General features: G+C 34.5%; 1 protein-coding gene across 10 annotated transcripts in view; it reads right to left on the bottom strand.

Annotated features, from left to right (window-relative positions):
- The window catches only part of PDE1A (phosphodiesterase 1A), a 313,670-nt gene that overhangs the window by 31,644 nt on the left and 257,044 nt on the right, over positions 1-24,982 (bottom strand). For all 10 annotated transcript variants that reach the window (XM_069470028.1, XM_069470036.1, XM_069470043.1 and 7 more), the window contains 4 exons: positions 15,128-15,253; positions 12,156-12,257; positions 11,932-12,052; positions 147-228 (listed from right to left, as the gene is read on the bottom strand). In XM_069470028.1, the coding sequence (XP_069326129.1) occupies positions 147-228; positions 11,932-12,052; positions 12,156-12,257; positions 15,128-15,253 (431 nt within the window). The remainder of the gene's footprint in view (positions 1-146; positions 229-11,931; positions 12,053-12,155; positions 12,258-15,127; positions 15,254-24,982) is intronic.

The following is a 24,982-nucleotide window of genomic DNA, read 5'->3' as shown; positions in this document are numbered from 1 at the left end:
ACCATATAGATCAGTCCAAAGATCAAATTTCTCATGAATATGGAGTGAGGTTTTCATGGAAGGTACCTCTTTGAACAGGATGGTGTATAAATTTGAAAACTGACATGTACACACCCACTTTCACCACCACCAATCTTCAGTATTACCTATTTGTGACTGGGCCACCATGGTTGACTTCCGATCACAAAGTGGGGAAAATGGAAGCCCTAATTCGGCTTCTTTATCTCCCTGGGGAAAGAAAAGCACATTAGCACAGACTTGGGTTGGAGAAACTAAGATTAGGAGCAGCCTAGATACAAAGCCTAAGCAAGCCACATCTTTCATTTCTTAGTTAGCACTACTTTTTTTTTTTAAATAAAACCAAAAGATACAGTCCAAGTTTATATAATTTTTCTAGGATGGTCTCTCTTTGGGGACCTTTTCCAGGGCGTAAAAACATGAACATTTTTAGCACCTGGAGACTCTGCTTTAGTATGATAACCCTTTTGTTGTAAAGAGATAAATCTTTGCTCTTTGGAATTTTCTAAAGTCACCATAAAACATGGAGTCATTTCAGGGTGTTATTTGGCATTTAATTTACAATCCAGCTTATGGATTTTTCTGCTCATTATTTTTATGCCAAGTACATCAGAAGATCTTTAATATCAAGATTTTGTGACTGAACTGCTTTTTGAAATAAAAGTATACGAGCATTTTGAAACATCTGTCTACTCACTAACCAGTTTTATTAAACCTCCCTCAACAAGTAATGCAGAATATTTTCAAAATTCTTACATTCAGCATTCATAATTTCATTTTAATGTATTCTTCTCAGAGAAAATTGAAACATCAATTTTTTTTATTATTTGATCTTATCTAAAGTATAATAGATTAACTGAGCATAGGTGTTAAAGAATTCCATTTATGTTTAGGTTCGACATCATGAGAAGCAATTAGATTTTCACCTTCTAAAATAATGGTGGTTTCTCTGGGCAAACCTTATTTTCACAAGGTTTAACAAACATTGGTTCTTTCTTTTGCATTCAAGGGGGTATATTTATGAGAGAAAGAGGAGAGAGGATATCTCCTTGTTCCTGTTTACTTCAATTGTCTGGCCATTTGAAAGAATGCTTTGAGCTTTATTTTATCCTAATTTATTGGCTGTCTACCTTCATGAGGTACACCAGTCTTGCATAAAGCCACATCTTAGGATGCAATAATCGTTAAAGTTTCATTCCACTCTGTTTCCTCTAACATCTTTTTATCCTGATTGTTATAACATTGTGTCAATATGTGACTGCAAAGTTTTTTGAGGTTGTTTTCTGGTGCAATTTCCCTAAGCCATGCCTCTGATTATGAGGGTTATAGGCAGAAAGTTTGAAATCAGAATTTTTGGGGAAAATCTAGATATCATCACCAAAGAAGTAGGTAAAGTAGCTACAAACAGGAACATTTTTACTATGTGATGAGTTAGAGAAAATAGGAAATAAGAATTTCTGATACCTCTGCCAGCAACTCCCCTAACCCCCCTAGAGAATAGTATCAGTTTCATTCAAAATTAATGTTTATGCTCAGCTTAAGGGACAGATGGGAAGGAATTATTAATGCCATTAGCCTTGGAGTCAGAAGGTAATACAGTCAACTGAATCACTGCTGTTCAAGGGGCTATCACGGTTACTTCAGACATATCACAGCCTCTGCTGAAATGAATTCTCCTCATCTGTTACTTAACTTTGTGATCTCAGTTTACTTATGTCAGGAATAAGATCTAATAGATATAATGTTAATAGGTATCTACCTAATAAGATTATCCTGAGGTTCTATAAGATAATTTATATGAAGCCTAAGGACAGCGCCTAACGTTTAGTAAATAGTCATTAAATTTAGCTAATACGAATCATAATTCATAATAGCGACAATATGGAGCTGTGTAAATTAAAGGTATTTATTATGTTTAATGCATATCTCGGATGGTTTTAAACCACAGGAAAAAAGAGTTAGTACTTAATTTAGCATGTCATGGAGAGGTGTTGGCTTTTTCTCCCTCTTTTTTCTAGCAAGGAGTTGGCTTGACAAGAATTCCTCTTTTGAAAGATGAGTTTGTCAGCAGTAGGAGGGATGGCATGGGGTGAGTTAAGGATGACTCCTAGGCTTCCAGCTTGAATGTAAAGGAGGTTGTTGGCTCCACTAATGGCAGTAAGATGATCTGGATGAGGGATATACTTGCAAACTATTATGGATTTTAACATGTTGAGAATAAGGTATAAGAATAATATCCTTAATATTAATAGTTTATTATTGAATAAGAATATTAAGTTTCTATTAAAATATAAATATTACTATTGTTAAAATAAAATAGAAATAAAGCTACAGATAGACTTCATGGGAAATGTGATATTGGAGATACTTATTTGATATATGCAGATGCAACTGCATTTTATTGGTTTTATTTATTTATTATATGATTTTATTTATTTAAATTCAGTTAAGCTGCATTTAACTGTTTTTATTTTGCACAAGGTGCTGATATCTGATATTTTAAGAAAACAAATTTAATAGTTGCATTTTTATACTATATAAGTCATTTGGGTAACCCCAAAATGATAATTTAGGCCTGAAAAAGGCATTATAATGATTTATCTTCCATGAAATAAATTTTATAGAATGTTGGATGGCAACATTTTCATATAGGACTTAGGCATTTGACAGATATATTCAGGGCTGACCTTCCTATAGATGGAATAAAAGATTTTATATTCTATTTGCTTCCTGTATCCCACAATTAATTTAGAATATTAAATTTCCACTGCTGAAGCACATTGAATGCTAAAGTGCATTAATTATTTAACTTATTTATAAATATTTCAAATTGTTATTTATTCTTTTGGGTAAAGGTCATGAGTGTAAGATTGGTAGGGGGTACTGAAGCTAAACTATGGAAGGAACTAGAAACCCATATAAAGGGAAAGTCAGGATCTCTGAGTATAAATTTGACCAACTTTTTAATTTTCCTTATTCTATCCCTGGATAGAGAATATTTACTTTCCATCAAATAAAATAGGGGGACAAAGCAATAGGCATCGTGTAAGACAACTAGTTCATATTTTTCTTGGAGGTTGTACTTTCCTTTGAGGGTTTGCCTTTTGGAGGCCAAAAATATACTTTTTAAAATCAATAACTTAATATACACATGTTCTAGTGTTTAAATTTACTTGTACAAATGGTGGGAGAAAACACTGAAGTCAATTAATTAACCAGGGCCACTCTATGATGTCCCTGGGTCTCAGCATTGTATTCTTAGGGATGAGCTGCAGGTGAGGAGGTAGAAAAAGTGGCCCCATTGAAATGGAAACACAAAGCAGCCTGATGTGCTCAGGCCTGACAGCTTATATCTGTTTTAGCAATTCCCTTGGGGATTTTTGGGGTTTCTTCTTTGAAAGGCCATGACAAAGACCTAATAATTGTTCTTAGGCTTTCCTAACAGTATAAAAACATTCTGACAGCTATCAACTAAGTGTCAAATCCAGTGACTTAACAGCAATTCTTTTTTATTTCTCTAGAGTCAAAATAGTTTCTATAGTTTTAAAAAAATAAAGAAGATAACAGACGGTAAAGTACAGAAATCTTGAGAAAACTCTTGCATTGAAACCTAATTTTTATACATAAGAAGCAACATTAACAGAAAACATGCAGGAAGCCTCTGACCACAGGCTTAGGGGCCACTATAAGGCTGAGGATAGAATTTGAGAGACCACTAGTTCTATAGGAGAATTTAACTGGAGGAGGAGGGGAAGATGCAGTAGGTTAGCCTTCTTTGGACAACTTATTTAAGGAATTTGGGCCATCTAATTACCTTTCTTCACTTCTAAAAATGGGCCCTTCTAAATTCTAAGAAAGCCACTGTTTATTTCAGTAAAATATATGATATGGTATAATTATATTTTTGTGAGTGTTATACTTTATAGAACCTACGGGGTAATTGATGGTTATAGGACTTTTATGCCTCTTGAAACTAGAAGCTTTGGTTTTTATATTTAAGGTTATTATCCTGGCTTATAGCTACAGTTCTTTACATTTATGTAATTTTAGAAGTTCTATCTACGATTATTTTTGATGCCAGATCCTTGGCTGAGAATGTACTAACTAAAGACATTTTTTTACTACTATGGGAAATCAAATTTATTTTGAAATAATACACTTTATACTACTCTTAGCAATGTTAAAAGAAAATAGAGGGGCCTGACTATATGCAATTTAAGGTAAAACAACTATAACTATTTTGACCTTTCCTACCTAAAAACTTTCATTTGCAATTACTTTTTTCCCCTTGGCTGACAAGGTAACATTTATTGATAAATGTAGATTTTGCTCAAATATAGATGTTTTTCATGTGCCACAAAACAAGTAGTTGAAAATGGTAAAAATTCATTTAGTTATTGGGTTCACAGTAAAAAAATATAAACAAATTTTAAAAAAAGCAGCTATTTAAAAAAAATATTTAATTGTATTAACTTTTTATCTTGCCAACTTGACACATGTTCCGGAAGAGAATGAGAAGCCAAAACCTGTCTTCTTTTACTAATGATTAGCTTTTGGCTTTCATATTAGTCATGGTGAAAATGAATGGAGCATCTTCCAAGTCCACCTATCACAGTCAGAGGGCAGAGACAACTGTGTTGATCTGTGTGAACACTTGAAGAGAGGGCATTCCCTGTACTGGTGACTATCACAAGCTTGTTGTAAAAATGCCTTGGAAAGGAGAACCTGATTTACCTCCTTTATCACCAGCCGCTTACCCAAGAGTCAGAAATAAGTGTTTTCAGGACTGCAAATTCTAGAATACTGATCTCCTCTGGCTACAGTTTCCTATGGCTTTAGAGGGAGAACCTCAAGCAGTCACACCAAAGATCAGGGTAACACTGATGGGGTTCTAAAGGATGACATAAATCGCTTGGTCTGCAGGTTTGTTCTCCAGAAATACACTGTGTTTTAAAAATTCTTAGTGTCTATTTGAGCCCATTTTTTAGATAAAATAAACTTGGCAGGCAAATTAATAAGAAATTGATTTAGAAGTCAAAACATCCCAAAATTCCTCTGCATTTTCTGAAATACTAATTCAAACACACACACACACACACACACACACACACACAGCACACACTTTAATTCTTGCTCTTGAAAGCAGCTGTCATGTGAGTACTTTTTCTGATTTTTTGAATTTATATCCCATCTCTAATTTTGTTCAAAACCAGTTGAATGAATTCCAAATCTAGTATTATATTCTGTAGAGCAAAATGGAAAATACTTCTCTTAATTGGATACTCTTTAAACTTGATGATTTTTTGGGGAATGCATTTTTAAAATTTTGTGCCTGGATCCTTTTAGTTCACCTTTAAGTAATTATCAAATAACAAAATATTTCATAATCAATGGTACAGTATACCATGGCTCTCTGATACTTTGCTTTGGAAAAATATAAAGCTTAATTAAAACAGACCAGGAGGATAACAAATACCAATAATCCCACATTTGTATCATGGGTTATAGTATCCAAAGCCTTCTCACATTCATTCTGTCATTTTGTTCTTCACAACCATCCGAGATGGAGGCAGAATGGATATAGCTAAGAAGGTGAAAACTCACATCCACCACAGCTGGAAAGATGAAAAGCTAGGGCTTAACATTTGGGTTTTCTGAAGCTGAGTCCAATTATTTCTCTGCATCATTAGGCTTATTTTTGACCAAGATACACAAAATATTTTCTTTAACAAGAAACACAAAATGTTTACATTTAAGCTGCAGCTGAGGGTCGTGATGAGTTGTAAATCATAAGACACAGTATTGAGATTCTTAGTGAATTCCAAAGGCACGAAAGAACATATTTGCAAATTGCTTTATAAAAGTGCTGTTTTCACCGTCTGAGATGAAAATTTCCATTTACTTTGGCTAGATGCATAGCAAGAAGATATTTATCAGTACTGTGGGTTTGACAAAGTGATAGCTCTACAGATGGTTATATGAGAATGAGCAAAAATAAAAGAAAACATGCAAGAACCATTGCAGTCCTGCCAATTTCTAGGACATCTGCATAGATGCACAGATCCAGTTTATAGCTTATGTCAAATACATTCAGAGCAATCCATACACCAACGAGTTTCAGGTTCATTGCTGTGTCCACCTCCAGAGGGCTACAATATGTGGCGTGACTAAGAGTAAGTAAAGGTACTGTGAGATTTATTTAGTTAGCTGAATGCAAGAAAACATTTTACCTGTTGGAATCAATGTCATATGTTAACAAATACAGATAAACTTGTTTTGCTTGAAAACATATTTGTTGGCAGTACAAACTTAACTTGTTTTGAACTTTAACTCCATATTTTCCTGTTTTGCTGCATATGTTGCTGAAGGGGATTTGAAAGTCATTTATTTTATTTTATTTTTTTACTTTAAAAAATCCAGAAATTGGTGAACTTAAAAAACATTTGACCCAATTTCATTAAATTCATTATTCTCATGATTCTGTCAGGTATTTTTTTGTCTGTTTTGAAATCAGTAAAACAAGGATAATATAAGTCATGATATTATTTGAAGATCTAAAGGTAATTTTCATGAGTCTCTGGGATTTATTAGCTTTTTTTTTTAAAGAGTGATTTTTTTTTTTTAGGATCTTTCTTTAAGTCATTGATGAAGCACGTTCATTATGATATACTCTTTTTTCTAAACTGAAGAAAAAATTATGTACAAATCTGAAGTATATAATCAGGAACACACTTGTGTAACACTCAGTCAAGATTTAGAGTATTTCTGTCATCCCTAGAAAGTTCCTTAACCTCTTGTAGGGAATCCTAGCCTGTTATAAACACTCACTTTTCTGATTTCTGTCACTTCATATAAATGGAATTATAGAACGGATTTTTGAGATTTATTATTATTTGTATCATTTGTCTATTTTTTATTGTTGCATGGTTGTATGATATACTATGATTTATTTATCCATTTTTATTTTTGATGAACATTTGGTCTGTTTCTACTATTCGGCTATTGTAAGTAATACTGCTATGACTACTCACAGATAAAATATTTGGTGAGCATAAACACTAACTTATCTGGGTTATACACTTAGGGGTGGAAATATTGAGTCCTAAGGGATGTTAAGTATAACTTTAATAGATGCTATCTAGAGTGGTTGTAATGATTTAATACACCAGAGACGTATGATACTTCCAATTGTTTCACATTTTTGGTAACATCTAGTATTGTCAGTACTTTTAATTTTAGTCATTCTGGTGGAGATGTATGATATCTCATTAGGGCTTTAATTTACAATTGTTTGATAAGTAAAAATAATGAGCATACTTGTATGCATATATTATCCACTTGTGCATTTTCTTTTATGAAATATCTATTCAAATTGACCTGATTTTCTTTTTATTATTGATTTGTAGGAGTTCTTTGTGCAAACTGGCACAAGTCTTCAGACAGATAATTGTAGTACAAATATTTTCTCTAATCTGTGCCTTGCCTTTTCTTTTTCCTTTTTCTTTTATCATATTTTAATCCACCCATCTGCACACTGAACTTGCCTTTTCTTAATAATGTCTTTCAAAGAATAGAAGTTTTGAATTTGTTTTGTGTATTTCATCATTTTTTCTTACATAGGTAATACTTTGTGTCTTCTCTAAAAAAAATTTGCCTATCCCCCCCCCCCAACATTAGAGAGATAGTCTCTTGTGTTGTTGTTTGTTTGTTTTGTTTTTGAGACAGAGTCTCAACCTGTCACCCAGGCTGGAATGCAATGGCACAATCATAGCTCATTGCAACCTCGAACTTCTGGGCTCAAGCACTTCTCCTACCTCAGCTTCCTTCCAGCCTCTCTTGTGTTTTTCTCTAAGAGCTTCATAGTTTTATGTTTTGTGGTGAGCCCATGGTCCATCTTGAATTTTTGTGTAAGGTATATGTAGGGGACGTTTCCTTTTCTCTTCATATATTTAATAATTGTTGCTCCATTTCCATTTGTGGAAAGACTTTCCTTTTTCCATTTTGTTGTTTTGGTGACTTTGTTGAAGATCAAATAACTATATATGCATTAGTCTATTTCTGAAATTGCTACTCTATTTTATTGATTTATTTACCTGTCCCTATGCCAGTAACGTACTGCCTTGATTACTGTAACTTTATATTAAGTTATGTAATAAGGAAGTATAAGTCTTCCAACTTCTTAGTCTCTATCAAAATTGTTTGGCTATTTTAGACTTTTTTACACTTTCTGATAGATTTTAGAATCACCTTTTCAACTTCTACAAAGAAGCCTCTTATAATTTTTTGATAAATGTTATGCTAAATACATTAGTCAATTTTGGAAGAATTGACTTCTTAGCAATATTGAGTCATTCAACCTATTAACATGGTATATGTCTCCATTTATATATGTCTTTAAAATTTTCTCTTAACATTTTGTGGTTTCCAGTTTAGAGGTTTTGCATGCATTTAATTAAATAAATTCAAAAATATTTCAAATTTTATGCTGTTATGAATAACATTGTTTTTAAAATTTCATTTTCAAATTGATTGTAGTTTGCATACAGAAATACAATTGACCCTACAACTCTGACAAAATCATTTATTATTTCTAGAAGCTTTTTGTAGATCCCTTAAGGTTTTCAATGTAGATGTTCATGCTTCTGCAAATAAGGACAGTATTGTTTATTTTTATGTAATTTATTCTTTTTTCACTCATCACCTCACTGCATGGGCTAGAACTTCAAATACAATGTTAGTAGAATTAGTTAAGAGTAGATTTCCTGATCTTAGTATAAAAGTGTTCAATATTTCACCATGAAGTAGGACATTAACTATAGCCCCTTTGTCAGGTTGAGAGAGGTCTCCTGTTTCTGGTTTTCTGAAAGTTTTTATAATTAATGTCTGTTGAACTTTGCCAAATGTACTTTGTACATCTATTGAGTTGATAATATGATTTTGTTCTTTAATATGGTGAATTACCTTAATTTTCAAATATTAAACTGACTCAAGTCATGATATGTACTCTTCTACATATTTTCACATATTGCTGGATTTAATTTGCTAATATTTTAAAGGTTTTTCCATCTGTGTTTCATGACAGATATGGGTGTGTAAATTTCTTTACTTGAAAAGTGTTTGTCAGGTATTATCAGGAATTATGCTGTGAATTTCCCTTTTCCTTTGTGTCATGAAAGAATTTAATTCACCACCTCTCAATTGAATTAAGTACTCAGAATTGAAATCAGAATTAACAATTGAAGCCATCCAAGCCTGGAGTTTTTTTCATGGGAAAAGTTAAATTACAAATTCAATTTTTTAAAACAGATATATAAATATCCAGACTATAGTATTTTTCTTGTGTCAGTTTTGATAATATACAGCTTTCAAAAACTTTAAAAATTTCATCTAAGTTGTCAGTTTTATTGGCATAAATTCTGCATAATATTCCTTATCCTTTTGATGTATGTATGATCTATAATGATACCTTATCTTTCATTTATCATTTTTCCCTCTTTTTGATGCTGAAAATAATTTCATTATTTTTTGAGAGAGCCAACTGTTACCTTTATTAATTTTTTTACTATTTTTTTTTTTTGAGACAGCGTCTCACTCTGTCGCCCTGGGTAGAATGCCATGGTATCAGCCTAGCTCACAGCAACCTCAAACTCCTGGGCTCAAGTAATCCTCCTGCCTCAGCCTCCCAAGTAGCTGGGACTACAGGTGCATGCCACCACACCTGGCTAATTTTTTCTAATTTTTTAGTAGAGATGGGGTCTCGCTCTTGCTCAGACTGGTCTTGAACTCCTAATCTCAAGAGATCCTCCCACCTCAGCCTCCCAGACTGCTAGGATTATAGGCATGAGCCATAGCACCCAGCCTTTACTATTGTTTATCTTTGTTCTATTTCACCAATTTCTGCTATACCTCCCCACATCAAGTTATTTTAATTTAATTTTCTTAACTTTTGACTTCTTAAAGTGAAACATAGATAGCTGATTTAACACCTTTGTTCTTTTATAATACAAGTGTGTAATGCTATAAAATTTCCTCTAAACACTGCTTTAGTTACATCCAACAAATTTTCATGTGTTATATTGTCATGATCTTTCAATTTAAAATATTAAAAAATTTCTTCTTATCCCAGCAAAATTCATTTTATCTCGTTTCTGTTTTTTCATCTCTAATATAACAGAGCTATTCTTAAAGATCTTTAAGTTCTCTTTAGATTTATCATTTTCTGTTTGTTGATTGGTTGAGTATTTTAAATTATAATTTTTAATTGGCCATACTAGGCAGTTGGCTTTTAGGATTTGAAAGGTGTTTACATTTAGTCTATTTTTTTAAGCACAGAATGTATTGAGGTATTAAAATATTTTTGCAAAACTATTTTTAGTTTCAAAATGTTTGGATTTGGAAGATGGTACTCAGTAACTTTCTCTAGGACTATGCAATGCTATTTAAAAGTGAAACCATATATTACATCGATTGACAATGGTAGATAGAAACCAAAGTCATTTAAATATAGTAATATATTTGGTGTTTATGTCTTCAGAATAGGTATAAAATCAATAAATAAGATTCAAAATAAAGAATAATACTGAGAAATGAAATAATCTGAAAATACATAAATAAAAAAAGAGCTTCTCTGAATGGGATTATGATATAATAAAGAATATATCTGGTCTTCATTTGGGGTTCCTGGCACAGATCTTCAAAAACCCATGGAATTTTCTTAGTGATAGGAGACTCTTTGATATGCTAATGAGGTGACTCTTGGCTGGTACCTAGATAGCTTCAGGATGGGCACTGGTCACCAGAAGGACCAACTACATAACTAGAAAGTTAGAACTTTGAGCCAACCTGGTCGCCTGGGAGGAGAGAGAGGCTAGAGATGGAGTTGAAGCACATGGCCAATGATTTAATCAATCATGCCTACGTAAGGTAACCCTGATAAACACTATGGACGCTGAAGCCCAGTAGAGTTTCCCCATTAATAAGCCAAGAGGGGGATGCACCCTAACTCCATCCGGAGGGGGCATGGAAGCTCTGATTCTGGGACCCTCCCAGACCTTTCTCTATGAACCTCTTCATTTGACTATTCCTGGGTTATATCTTTGCAATAAAATTGTAATTGTAAGTATAGCACTTTCCTGAGTTTTGTGAGTCACCCTAACAAATTATCAAACCTAGGGAGGGTTGCAGGAATGCCTGAATTTGTACTGGGCTGGCCAGATGTGTGGGTGTCCTGCTGCCCTACTTGCAGCTGGCATTTGAAGTTCAGCCAGTCTTGTGCAAAACCAAGCCCTTAATTTGTGGAATTTGATGCCAGCTCTGAGTGGTTAGCATCACAGTTATATTGTAGTACCCCACCATGGTGAAGGGGGGAGCAGATAGGGACACTATAGAGCAAAAACATGTATACTTGTGGCAAAGAACACTGGTCATTCTGCTTATCCAGGCTAGTTTTCTCACATAATAGATTTTTTTGTCTTTAGTTAGGCAGATGTCCACCCAGCTACAATCTTCATTTCTCAGCCTCCCTTGTGCTGTGCACATATGACTAAAATTCTGGCCAACAAGATTTATGCAGAAGTGTTATACCTTCTCCTTCCCCTTTTTCTTATGAAAGCTATTTGTTGTCTCTGTTCTAGCACTTACCTCTCAACAGCAGATAGCAATTCTATGATTGTTTATTTCTTTCTTTTCTGGGAGTGGCACCTGAGATTCAAGATTTGACTCTCTTTAAAACATGTATTACATTACATAGGATTATTTAATACATTTCTCTGAAAGATTAATAAGTTCTGCTAAGATCCCCATGAATGTATTGTGGCCTATTGATAACAGTCACAAGCCCTGGATTCTGCACAGAAAAGATGTATGTCAATATGCAGAGTCACTATTTCTAAAAACATCTGCAGAAAGAGGCACCTGTAAGAAAAACTCCTCCATCAGGGCCATGGTCCACCGGTAGTGCAGCTTCCAGGTTTTGGCTGGGTGGCTGATGTCTGCTGCGTGGAGAATCAGGGACATGGTTTTGGCTCTGTCAATCCTGTCAAAGCAAGGACATGCTGAAATTATCAGAACAAAGTAACCAATTTACAGTCTTTTCTGAGTCCAACCCCACAGACCTTTAACAAAAGAAAATAACCTACCCTTCAGGCTGCTGCAAACTGTTTCTTATATTTTTAATTTGCTGGAAGTGACCTGACATGTCTGTAGATAAAACCATTTCAATCACTAGGTTCCGAAGATCCCTGTGGAGTCATGAAAAGGAGAAAGGTTCATTCAGCCCTTTATTGTTCTGAAGTGGAACATTTCCTTAAATATCACTAATTACATCTTATTGTTCTTAACGGATAGGAACACAAAAGATGCTACTTGTTAAATGTGAAAGTGCTCACAAAAGTTGACATCAGTTTACCTTTGAACTCTCGTGGATCTAAGAAGTTAGGAGCAGAGTGAACTGTGAATGACGTTACCTGTGAATGACGTTACCTGGAGGAACTAGCCCTTTCCCTTGTCATGCCCACAACCTCCCCCACTCATAATTCCTAACTATTGATTTTCTATCTCACAGGATCTTTAGCCATTTTAAAGAAAAACTATTCTAAATATGGTATTTGAATGTTTTGGAAGAAAAAAAGTAGCCTAGTGGGGTTTGAGACTATTCTAAATCCATATAGTCAACAAAACTAAAAGGCTTAATGTCTCAGGGAAGAGATAGGAACAAGAAGGCCATGGACTCTCAAGACCCTCCCTGCTCCTACCTCACTTTGCATCTTTTTATTTTTAAAAAGATGCAGTATTTATTCAATCCAGGAACTGAATCATGAAGATTAAATGTGCTCATATAAAAATTAATACAAAGCAACTAGAGCATTTTAGCAAGTAGTTGCTTTATAAGCCTATGAAGACATTTAATACTCATAACAACCCCCTGAGAGAGTAACAGTATTTCTCCCCGGAGGATATTGAGTCACCCAGTCACACTGTTAGTACATGGCTGAGATAAGATACAACCCCAAGAGTTCTCACTCCCAAAGCTGACACCTGGACCACTCCACTGTGCCAACCTTCCATCATGAGAACCTCAGGGAAGCTGAGATGCTAAAGTAAGTGGGGATTTTCTGTTTCTGGGATGTGTCCTTACATAACAGAAACAGAGCCATTGGTACCACTGAAAATTTTAACCAAGATGCTATAAATATGGTAATCATATCACAAAGTCTATACACAAATAACTCATCCTCATACTTCATAGAAAATTAGTCACCCCAGGAAAGGCTGGCATGTTTCACAATTCCTTGTTTGCTCTGTACAGATAGGTTTAAAAAAATCACTTGTACTAGAAACCATATTGTGCTTTTATTGTGTGGTATGGCCAATAGAATAAGCTAAATCAAAGATGTAGAGAAAACCTGAGTTATGATCTTGTGTCAAAGATATTTTATCCAAAGATGATATGACCCAGTAGAATGATTTTTTTTAAAAGAATCCTTTTACAATTAGATCCTGTCAGTCCTAGAATGTAAATCCTCTTGGGCTACTCTTTCCTGTGGAATACAATTGAACCTTGAACAATGTGGGTTTGAACTGTTTGGATCCACTTAGACTCAGATTTTCTTGAGATCAGCCCCTCATTTTCCTCCTCCCCACTCAGCCTCCTGAAAGTGAAGATGATGAGCATGAAAACCCTTGTGATGATCTATTTCCACCTAATAAACAGTAAGTATATTTTCTCTTCCTTGTGAGTTTCTAAATAATATTTTCTTTTTTCCAGCTTACTTTATTGTAAGAATATGTATGTAATACATGTAGCATACAGAATATTTGTTAATATAGTTTGTTACTGTTATTGGTAAGGCTTCTGATCAACAGTAGGCTATTATTAGTCAAGTTTTTGGTGAGTCAAAAGTTACATACGAATTTTCAACTTCATGGGGGTAAGCATCCTAACCCACCTGTTGTTCAAGGGCCAACCAAAAAATGAAAGGCCTGAATTGGGTCCCCAAAACAAAGTGCCACCTGCCCCTCACTTCACAGTATTTTCTACAGTTGCAAAAATGAGCCCATTTTTCTGGAACTGGCCTTTGAAAAACTAGGAAGCTTTGAAAATTTGGAAAAGTAGCCATGGGATATTAAGGTTTCTTTTAACCCCAATTTTACCTTTTATGTTTTGTTTTTGTTTTTGAAAGTTGTTCCTTGCCATTTTTCTTTTGGACATTTCTTTTTACCTTGATTGAAAAACCAAAAGTAAAAAGAAAAAAATTTTGATATTTACATTTGAGTGGCCCTTTTTCAGTCTGTGTACTGACTTTTAACAAGATCTCTGAGTAAGATAAACATAGGCTTTTTTTTTTTTTTTTTTTTTACATAGTTTAAGTGTGTCCCACAGGATATTAGGGCCATACACTAAAAAGATTATATGATTATCTAAAATTCATATTTAATTGGTTTTCCTTTACTTTTATTTGCTAAATCTGTCAACTCTATTGTCAAATGAAAGGGGTGATGAAAAATGAAGGATCAAAGAAAAGAAGAAAGGTTACACAGAGTGACAGGGTACATCTTGTTATTTACCCCTACATGGTGACAAGTATCACCATACAATGTAATGTTTTTAAGCAAATACATGCCTTGGAGAAACATGTAAAATTTCCCTCTGTACTTGGGTCATTTTAGTATATTTGAATTTTTTACCCCAAATGTTGGAATTTTTTGTTTTTTAAAAAACTGAACTCTACATATAAAAAATAATAATAATAATATATGACAAAATGAGTATGGTGCTAACATTTTGAATCTATGTACGATCACATATTGGTAGAAATTGAGCAGAGATCCATTCCAGAGAGTATATAATTAGATATCTTAAAGTATTTGTTGTGTTGTGTGTGATCTTATCCATGCAGTTGACCTGGAAATGTTTCAGTTTTGTCTAACAGAGCCTGGTTCTTGAACAAAGTCTTCTAGGTACTAGTCTTCCTCAGAGTTGTCCATTCAACAGTAATTGAGTTTGTAGTATGGGGAAGGCACTGACTTTCATCTGTTTTCTTGACTTTAAATCACACAATTATTTCTTTTTCTGAAATTAGGTCTCCTCTAGGTTTCCTCTGAAACTCACCTCCAGTCATCTTTGGATAAATTTACCAAGATATTCATTTCTTCTTCCTGCATAAGTCGATAAGCTGCACTCACATGGTGATTCTCGAGGACAGAGCGGTCATTATACAAAATGGCAACATCTGACCTAAGAATTAAAAACAAAATGCCCAGTAGAGGATTTCTTTAGACTTTATGATTGTCTAATAAAAAATACTCAAATTTCAAGTCATCTTATCAGTAAAAACCCCATAATTGAACACGTAAAATTATGGAGGGACTTAATTTCCTTTTTTTTTTTTTTTTACTGTATGATATTTTAAATTTTTACATAGATTTTCTTTTTTGGATAGATTTAGGTTCACAGAAAAATCTGGAAGGTACAAAGATTTCCCATATGCTTTCTGCCCACACACATGGATAACTTTCCCATTATCAATATCCCCCACGAGGGTGGTATTTTTGTTACAATTGATGAACCCCCACAGACACATCATTATCACCCAATGTCCACAGTGTACATTAGGGTTCACTTTTGGTGTTGTACATTCTTGGGGTTTGGACAAATGTATAATGGCATGTACCTATCATTATAGTACCAAACAGAATAGTTTTACTGCCCTAAAAACCCTCTGTGATACACCTATTCATGCCTTTCTCCTCCCTAACCCCTGGCAAACACTAATCTTTTTACTGTCTCCATAGTTTTGCCTTTTTCCAAATGTCATATAACTTGAATCATAAAGTATGGTACCTTTTCAGATTGGCTCCTTTCACTTAGTACTATGCATTTAAGTTTCCTCCATGTCTTTTCAGGGCTTGATAACTCATTTCTTTTTCGTGCTAAATAATGTTTCATTGTCTGGATGTACTAGTTTATGTATCCATTCATCTACTGAAGGACATCTTGATTGCTTCCAAGTTTTGACAATTATGAATAAAGCTTCTGTAAGCATCTGTGTGCAGGTTTTTGTGTGAACATAAATTTTTCACTCCTTTAGGTAAATACCAAGAAGTGCAATTAATGGATCATATGGTAAGAGTAGGTTCAGTTTTGAAAGAAACTGCCAAACTATCTTCCAAAGTGGCTGTGCCATTTTTCATTCCTATCAGTAATGAACAAGAGTTTCTGTTGTTCCACATCCTCAGCAGCATTTGGTGTTGTTAGTGTTCTGGATTTTGGCCATTCTAATTGGTGTGTAGCAGTATCTCATTCTTGTTTCAATTTATATTTCCCTGATGACATATGATATAGAGCATCTCTTCATATGCTTATTTGCCATCTGTGTATCTTCTTTGCTGAGGTGTCTGATAAAGTCTTTGGCCCAGTTTTAAATTAGGTTGTTTGTTTTATTGTTGAGTTTTAAACATTCTTTTGTATATTTTGGATAATATCCTTTATCATATATGTCTTTTGCGAATATTTTTTTCCCAATCTGTGGCTTGTCTTTTTAGTCTCTTGACAGTGTCTTTGGCAGAGAATGAATTTTTATTTTTTTTAATTTCATCTTATGGGGGATACAGAATTTCAGGTTACATACGTTGCCCATGTACCGCCTGTCCCCCCAAGTTAACGCTCTAGGCGTGTCTGTTCCCCAAACAGTGTGCATTGCACTCATCATGTAGGTATATGCCCATCCCCTCCTCGCACCCCCCCCTCCCGCCCCCCGCCGTCAGCACCTTCAAGTGTGACCATTCCCCAAACGGTGCACAATGCACTCATCATGTAGGCATACACCCATCCCCTCCCCCCACCCCCACCTCAGTCTGATATCCGATTGGTATCGTTCCCAGATGTGAATTTAGGTGATGATCAGGGAAACCAATTTTCTGGTGAGTACATGTGATGTTTGTTTTTCCATTCTTGGGATACTTCACTTAATATAATGGGTTCTAACTCTCTCCAGGAGAACCATAGAGATGTCGTATCTCCATTATTTCTTATAGCTGAATAATATTCCATGGTATACATATACCACAGTTTACTAATCCATTCATGTATTGCTGGGCATTTGAGTTGTTTCCACATCTTTGCTATTGTGAATTGTGCTGCTATAAACATTCGGGTACATGTGTCTTTTTTATAGAATGACCTTTCTTCCTTTGGGTATATACCCAATAATAGGATTGCTGGATCAAATGGTAGGTCTACTTGAATCTATTTAAGATATCTCCATAATGCTTTCCACAGGGGTTGCACTAGTTTGCAGTCCCACCAGCAGTGTATGAGTGTTCCCTGTCTCAAACAACCCTATCAAAAAGTGGGCAAATGACATGAATAGAAATTTCTCAAAAGAAGATATAAGAATGGCTAACAAACATATGAAAAAATGCTCAACATCCCTAATCATTAGGGAAATGCAAATCAAAACCACAATGAGATATCACTTAACTCCAGTGAGAATGGCCTTTATCAAAAAGTCCCAAAACAACACATGTTGGCGTGGATGTGGAGAATGAATTTTTAATTTTAATGAAGACCAGCTTATCAATTCTTTCTTTCATAGCTAGTGGCCTTGGTGTTACATTTAAAAAGTCATTGCCAAACCCAGGGCCATCCAGATTTTCTCCAATGTTATCTTCTAGGAATTTTATAGTTTTGTGTTTTACATTTAGATCTGTGATCCATTTTGAGTTAATTTTTGAGAAGTGCGTAAAGTCTGTGTCTCAGTCTGTTTTGGGCTGCTATAACAGAATACTTGAGACTGGGTAATTAATAAAACACAGAAATTTATTGCTCACAGATCCAGAGGCAAGGAAGTTCAAGATCAAGGCATTGTCATCTAGTGAGAATCTTCTTGCTGCGTACTCAAATGGCAGAAGGCATCACACAGAAGAAGGTCAGAGAGTGCAAGAGAGCAAACCCACTCCTTTAAGCCCATTTTATAATCAGCATTAATCTATTTATCAGGGCCAAGCCCTCATGACCTGAATACCTCCCATGAGTACCCACTTTCTAACACTGTCATGTTGGAGATTAAGTTTCAACACATGAACTCTAGAGGGAACATTCAAACCATAGAAGTCTATGTCTAGATTCTGATTCTTCTTCTTCTTTTTCTTGCATGTGGATGTCCAATTGTTCTAGCTTCATTTATTGAAAAAAATATTTTTGATCCATTGTATTGCCTTTACTCTTTTGTCAAAAATCACCTGACTATATTTTTGTGCTTCTATTTCTGGGCTCTCTATTCTATTTCCATTGATCTGTTTTTCTATTCTTTTGTTACAGTAGAAGACTAGCAGACAGGGCTGAGGCTGGATGTGGGGGCTTGCAGGGTGGGTGCAGGTGTGAAAGTATAGCTAAGCAGGGCTGAAAACCACAGACAAGAATTGGCTTCAACTGGCTTATCAGCTATCCAGGTCACCTTACATGAAGTTTGGCTAACTACAATATCATTTGCATTGTGATTTTAAAATTTCTACACTCTTGAAATTGCCATGACAGTTCCAAAACAACTCTATAAAGTATAAAAATGGGAGGAAACCCAATTCTAGGAATTACTACCTGATTTCTTAGTAAAAACCAACCCCTTAACCTTGAATATTCCTCACCTCAATTAGCCTTCAAAAGACCAAAAACTCCTTCCTTTTGGGGCAGCTGCTCTTTTAGAGCTTGCCCTCTCTCTCTCTTTCATACTTTCACTTGCTCTTTCAATAAAAGCTGCTTGCTTTGGCTTATGTGGTATGTTCTCAAATTCTTTTCTTCCTACAATCACTGATAACCTGAAAGAACTTCCACTAGGAGGACAATTAACATTTTCACCAATACCACATGGTCTTGATTACTCTAGCTTTGTAGTAAGTATTTTGAAGTCAGGTAGTGTCTGTCCTCCAACTTCGTTCTTCTTTAATATTGTGTTAGCTATTCTGGGCATTTCGTCTTCTCCATGTAAACTTTAGAATCACTTTGTCAATATCTGCAAAATACCTTGCTGAGATTTTGATTGGGATTGCAGTGAATCTATGGATCAAGTTGGGAAGAACTGACATTTTAACAATATTGAGCCTTTCTATGCATGCACTGGAATGACTATCATTTTTTATCTGAGGTTTGTAGTTTTTCTCATGTAGATCTTATATATATTTTGTAAGATTTATACCTAAGTATTTTATTTTGGAGGTTGCTAATGGAAATGGTATTGTATTTTCAATTTCAAAATCCACTTGTTCATTACTGGTATATAGGAAAGCAGTTGACTTTTGTGTATTAACCTGGTATCTTGCAACCCTGCTATGATTATTGAACATATGAATAATTCTTATTAGTTCCAGGAGTTATTTTGTTGATGCTTTCATATTTTCTACATAATTTTATCATCTGCAAACAAAGATAGTTTTATTTTTTCTTTCTCAATCTGTACACCTTTTCTCCCTCTTTCCTTGTCTTATTGCATTCGCTAGCATTTCCAATATGATGTTGAAAATCAGTGCTGAGATAGTACATCCTTGCCTCATTCCCGATCTTAGTGGGACAGTTTCAATTTTCTCGCCATTAAGTATCATGTTAGCTGGAGATGTTTTGTAGATATACTTTTTTTTCTAATTTATTTATTTACTTATTAAATTGACAAATAAATTTATATACATTTATCATGTACAAGATGATGTTTTGAAATATACATATGTTGTGGAATGGCTGAATCAAGCTAATCAATATATGCATCAGCTCACAAATGTATTTCTTGTGGTGAGAACACCTACTCTCTTAGCAGTCTTTGACTATACAATACATTGTTATTAACTATAGTCTTTATATTGTACACTAGATCTCTTGAATTTATTCCTCTTATCTAATTGAAATTCTATATCCTTTGCCCAACATCTACCCAACCTCTGCCTCCACCCCAGTCCCTGGTAACCACCATTCTACTCTTGTTGATATTCTTTATCAAGTTGAGGAAGTTTCCCTCTATTCCTAGTTTATTGAGAGTTTTTATCATGAATGAGTGTTGGATTTTGTCAAATGTTTTTTCTGTACCTATTGATAAGATCATACAATTTTTCTTCTGTAACCTGTTTATGTGATGGATTGCATCAATTGAATGTTGAATGATAAGCCAGGCTTACCTACCTGGGATTAATCCCACTTTGTTGTGGTGCTTAGTTTTCTTATAGTTATCATTATCATAATTTAAATGTATTTATGTGTTTTCACTTTGTTATCCATATACCAGTGAGATACTCTAGACACCCCAGGGAGGAAAAAAATTACCTAACATCTTTATTCAATCAGTGAATGTTTAAACCCCTTTTTACCCATTCCAGATAGTGGATTATCACTCCTATTCTTTAAAACTAAAATTACTTTGGGTGAGGGGTAAAGAAAATGATGAAAATCATTTGGTCTATTTGGGATTCTATTTTTTCTCCCTTATAATGTTGTTATTAAATTTGAATACTACAGATCCTTTTGCTGTAAATTGAAATGAAAAAATCATTTTTAAAGAAAACTTAAAACGTATTTTTCCCTACCAATTTATAATGGACATTTTATTTAAAAAATGATGAGTTCATCAAGAGAAGGCTTTTGTTTCTCACTTGTCTGTGTTTTCATATAATTTGATCATCAGATAAACTACTTCAAGTTGCACTGATGAATTTGATATTTTAGCATAAAGTATGAAATACTCCAAGCATTCTCAGATTTTCATAATGGAGACATTGCTTCTCCATCCTCTATCCCGCTATGTTGCCAGATCATTATGCAAGTGTGTAACGGAAGCAGAACCACTATGCTCAATGTCTTAAAATGATGAACCCATTTATATAAGTTGGCAAGTTGGAGGTAGGCAGCAAAAGCAGCAAAAAGAAAGTCAAATTAAAACCTATAACAACTTTGCTACCACTTCCCCAACACCCAGGCTCCTCTCAATTTCCTTCCTCCTGATAGGTGCATATGCAGTCAGGTGTAAAACTGCCTCACTCCAGATTTAGTGTTTCAGGCTTTTCAGAGGATGAAGTCCTAGTTATAATCTAGCCCTGGCCCTGCCACTAAAAGTTAACTGAAGCATAGACAATGATAAAATAAAGAACTAAAGTTGCCACAAAAACAACAACAAAAATGGGTAGTTATGTGAGATGATGGATATGTTAATTTGTCTCACTATAATTACCATTTTACTATCTATTTGTATCCTATAATATCATATTACATACTGTAAGTGTACACGACAAAATTTATTTTTTTTAAAAAATAAAGAACTAAAGAAATCTGCATCTGCTGCAAGCAACCTATTCAATATCTGTATCTGACATTCTGCTAGATAAACCAAGCTTTATTATTAATCCAACATAAGAGAAATGACTTATCAATGCACTAAAATACTTATTTTCTCTTTTGTTTCTAGCACTATCATAAAGGTGAAATAACACATGTATTTAAATTTAGCTAATAGCACCTATGTCCAAAACAGACTTTTTAAAAATAATCCCAGTTAAGACCTAAAAAAATCACTTAATCAATAATCATAGCTCAATACCCAGAATTCTGAAGTAGGAATGCATACATGGAATCCTTGTTGAAGAAATAATTAAATAGATTTTTTTCTGAATAAAACAGCATGTGCATTTCCAGAAGTTTGCTGAGATCATGGGGAAAACTGTGATTTTTCCAATAACATCACTTGTATCATATGGCCCCAAATCTAGCTGTAGCAGTTTTGTCAGGATTAATACATGACATGGCTCCAAGTGTCACCATCTCTTCCTTTCAGAAACAAGCAAAGATGTGTTTTTCAGCCAGATTTAATTGAATCAAAGTGTTTTGTCTCATAAATCTAACAAAGATGCTGAGAATACATCATGGTCTTAATGTTTGAGTGGTCTTTGACTGCTAAGAAAAGAACAGACTCTAAGCAACATCCAGTATCCATGGTAACATGTAGCTTGGCATTTTCTTTTCACAAAAAGGAAATTATTTCCATTTATTTACACTTTCAAGGATATCATGCATTATAATATCTGTATTAAATTCCAATCTAGCCTTGCCCTGTGTTCTAAATTACATTTTAGTCATTTTGCATTATGCAGTAAATGGGTTTCCATGTTCAAAAAGCACTCTAAATCCAAGTAACAATGAATAATATGAAATAAAATAGAATTATTGATATCAATGATGTAAAAGCTTATTTTTTCATAGGTAGAATGCAATAGTAAGAGTTAGAAAAGCTTATTATATGTTTGCATTTTGGTCACTACAACATTTTTGTTCACGGAATTTTCAAGTTCATGTAAAATTAATCCATTAAATATGACCCTGTTAGACAATTTTTCCCTTTCTATACCTAGTTTTTTTTTTTATTTATTTATTTTCAAGACAGGGTCTTGCTGTTGCCTGGACTAGAATATACTGAGTTTTTAAATATAAAAGTGGAAAAGATTGAGTCTTCTCCTCCTTGTCCTCCTCTTCCTTCTCCTTCTTATTCTCTTCCTTCTACACATCTTTCATCCTTGTCATTCTCCTCCTCTTCTCCTTCTGTTCCTTCTTCCCCACAGCCCAAAGCATAAAAACATGATGACTCTTTATCCAGTTGTAGAGGAATAGTAAAAGGAGAAAGCTAGGAAGGATGATCTAACACTGTTGGGGGAAGAGCCCAGTCCATTGCCTTCACTTTTCAAGGGTAGAAAGAGTAAGAGCACTCTCTGGTAACAAATCACTTGCTCCTTTCTCAGAACTCCTAAAACTGTTGTCCTGTACAGAGCCCAGCTCAGTAATGAGCTATCTTTAATTAAAATCCTCCTTACTATGGATTCAGTGGATATAAAGAGCCTTGGATAGGCAAAAATGATCTGCATAGTCTTCCTTTCTTTTGATGTTTAAAAGAAATAAAAGCAAAACAACTCCCTATACCCTGCAAGTATGTGTAGGTTAATAACATTCCTACCATACAACCAGACTTCTGAGTTCTCCTTTTCCTTTCATTCTATGTCATCTGAAGGACTTGGGTGTTTCCTCCACTCCAGGGATAGGCACAATGCCTTCCCCAACATTTCATTGTCTGAATTTCAACTCTTCCTCTGTCTACAACAAGAGAGTGCAATGTGTAAGTCTATTCCATTTCAGGCTATAAAAGATTGGATGTTTCTGTCTTTGGTCATGGGAGCAGAGTTATATTTAATATAAGTAACTGGATTGAGAGTGAGTGTTCCTTTTCTCAGCTTCTTAATCCTGCCACTACCATTAACAGACTGTGCATATCAGAGGTCACTTCACCTCTCCAGATCTATGTTTTCTCTTTTAAGACTATGAGGCCTAGATCAGATGATCTCTAATGTGGATCTCGGTCACTTTATGATCCATTTAAGCTCTAAAATGTCTAATATTTTAATGAACTATTTCTGTACTCCCCACATCAAAACAATAACTCCTTACACATGGACGCTTATGGCAACATTATTTATAAGTGCCAAAATTTGGAAAGAAGTAAGATTTCCTTCAATAGGTGACTAGATAAACAAACTGTGGTACATCGATATGATGGAATATTATTCAGGGATAAAAAGAAATTAATTATCAGCCATGAAAAGACATAGAGGAATCTTAAATACGTAATGTTAGTGAAAGAAACCAGTCTGAAAAGGTTACATACTGTAAGATTCCAACTATATGACATTTTGGAAAAGGCAAAACTAAAGAGACATTAGAAGGATCAGTAGTTGTTAGGGGTAAAGGGGGAAGAAAGGCGGAATGAATCGGTGAAGCACATGGGTATTTAGGGCAGTGAAAATTATTGTGTATGATACTACAACGGTAGAGACATGACATTATACATTTGTCAAAACCCATAGAACCTATAATACAAAAAATGAACCCTAATGTAAACTATGGACCTTAGTTAATAGTGATGTATCAATATCGGTTAATCAGTTGTAACAAATGTACCACACCAATGTAAGGTGTTAATAACGAGGAAACTTCAGGGTGGAAGGAGGGACCATATGGGAACTCTGTGTGTTTCTGTTCAGTTTTTCTATAAACCTAAAGCTGCTCTAAGAAATAAAGTCTATTAATTTTTAAAAATGAACAAAATCAAATGAGTAAATAAAAAAATAACCAGGTTTAGTTTTCTGTCAACAAGAACTGAAGGTTCTATAGTGGTTTCAGAGAGACGTCAGTCTCTTAACTTACCTGTCCTTGTTAAGCATCCCGACTAGTAAAAGAGTTGGAGAAATTTCAGGATCCCACATATATAAAGTGATTTGAATCCTGATGGGTCCTACACCAAATTCTGCCTCTCAGGCACTGACTTCTCTGTCCCACTAAATAGAGAATAGAGTACCTTCGTGTTGTGGACTGAATTGTGTCTCCCCTAAAATTCATACGTTGGAGCCCTAACCACCAGTGTGACTATATTTGGAGATAGAGCCTTTAAGGATATAATAAAGGTTAAATGAGGTCATAAGGGTGGGGCCCAAATCTAACATGACTGGTGTCCTTAAATGAAGAGGAAGAGACACTAAGGGTGCACATAGACAGAGAAAAGACCATGTGAGGACACAGCAAGAAGGTGGCTGTCTCCAAGTCAAGGACAACAGTCTCAGAAAAAACCAAATCTGCTAACATCTTGATCTTGGACTCCCAGGTTCCATAATTGTGAAAAAGAAATTTGTGTTGTTTAAGTCACTCATTCTGTGGTATTTTGTTATGGCAGCCCTAGCAGACAAATACTCTTCCACTCTGTTATCTTGATTCAAACAACTGCCATTATAACTATCACTACAGAATCTCATTTTCCAACTGTTTTAAATTTAATAGTTCATGCTGGCCTAAAAATGAGATTTCTATGATTTTTTAATTTTTTTCAGAAGTGTAATTTTATTACTTTCAAATACATAACGACACCAAACCAATACTTTAAACAATATGTAGCAAGAT

This window comes from Eulemur rufifrons, chromosome 1 (genome assembly GCF_041146395.1).
Source record: "Eulemur rufifrons isolate Redbay chromosome 1, OSU_ERuf_1, whole genome shotgun sequence".
In the NCBI taxonomy this organism is placed as follows: domain Eukaryota; kingdom Metazoa; phylum Chordata; class Mammalia; order Primates; family Lemuridae; genus Eulemur; species Eulemur rufifrons.
This window is presented reverse-complemented; position numbering and strand designations above follow the sequence as displayed.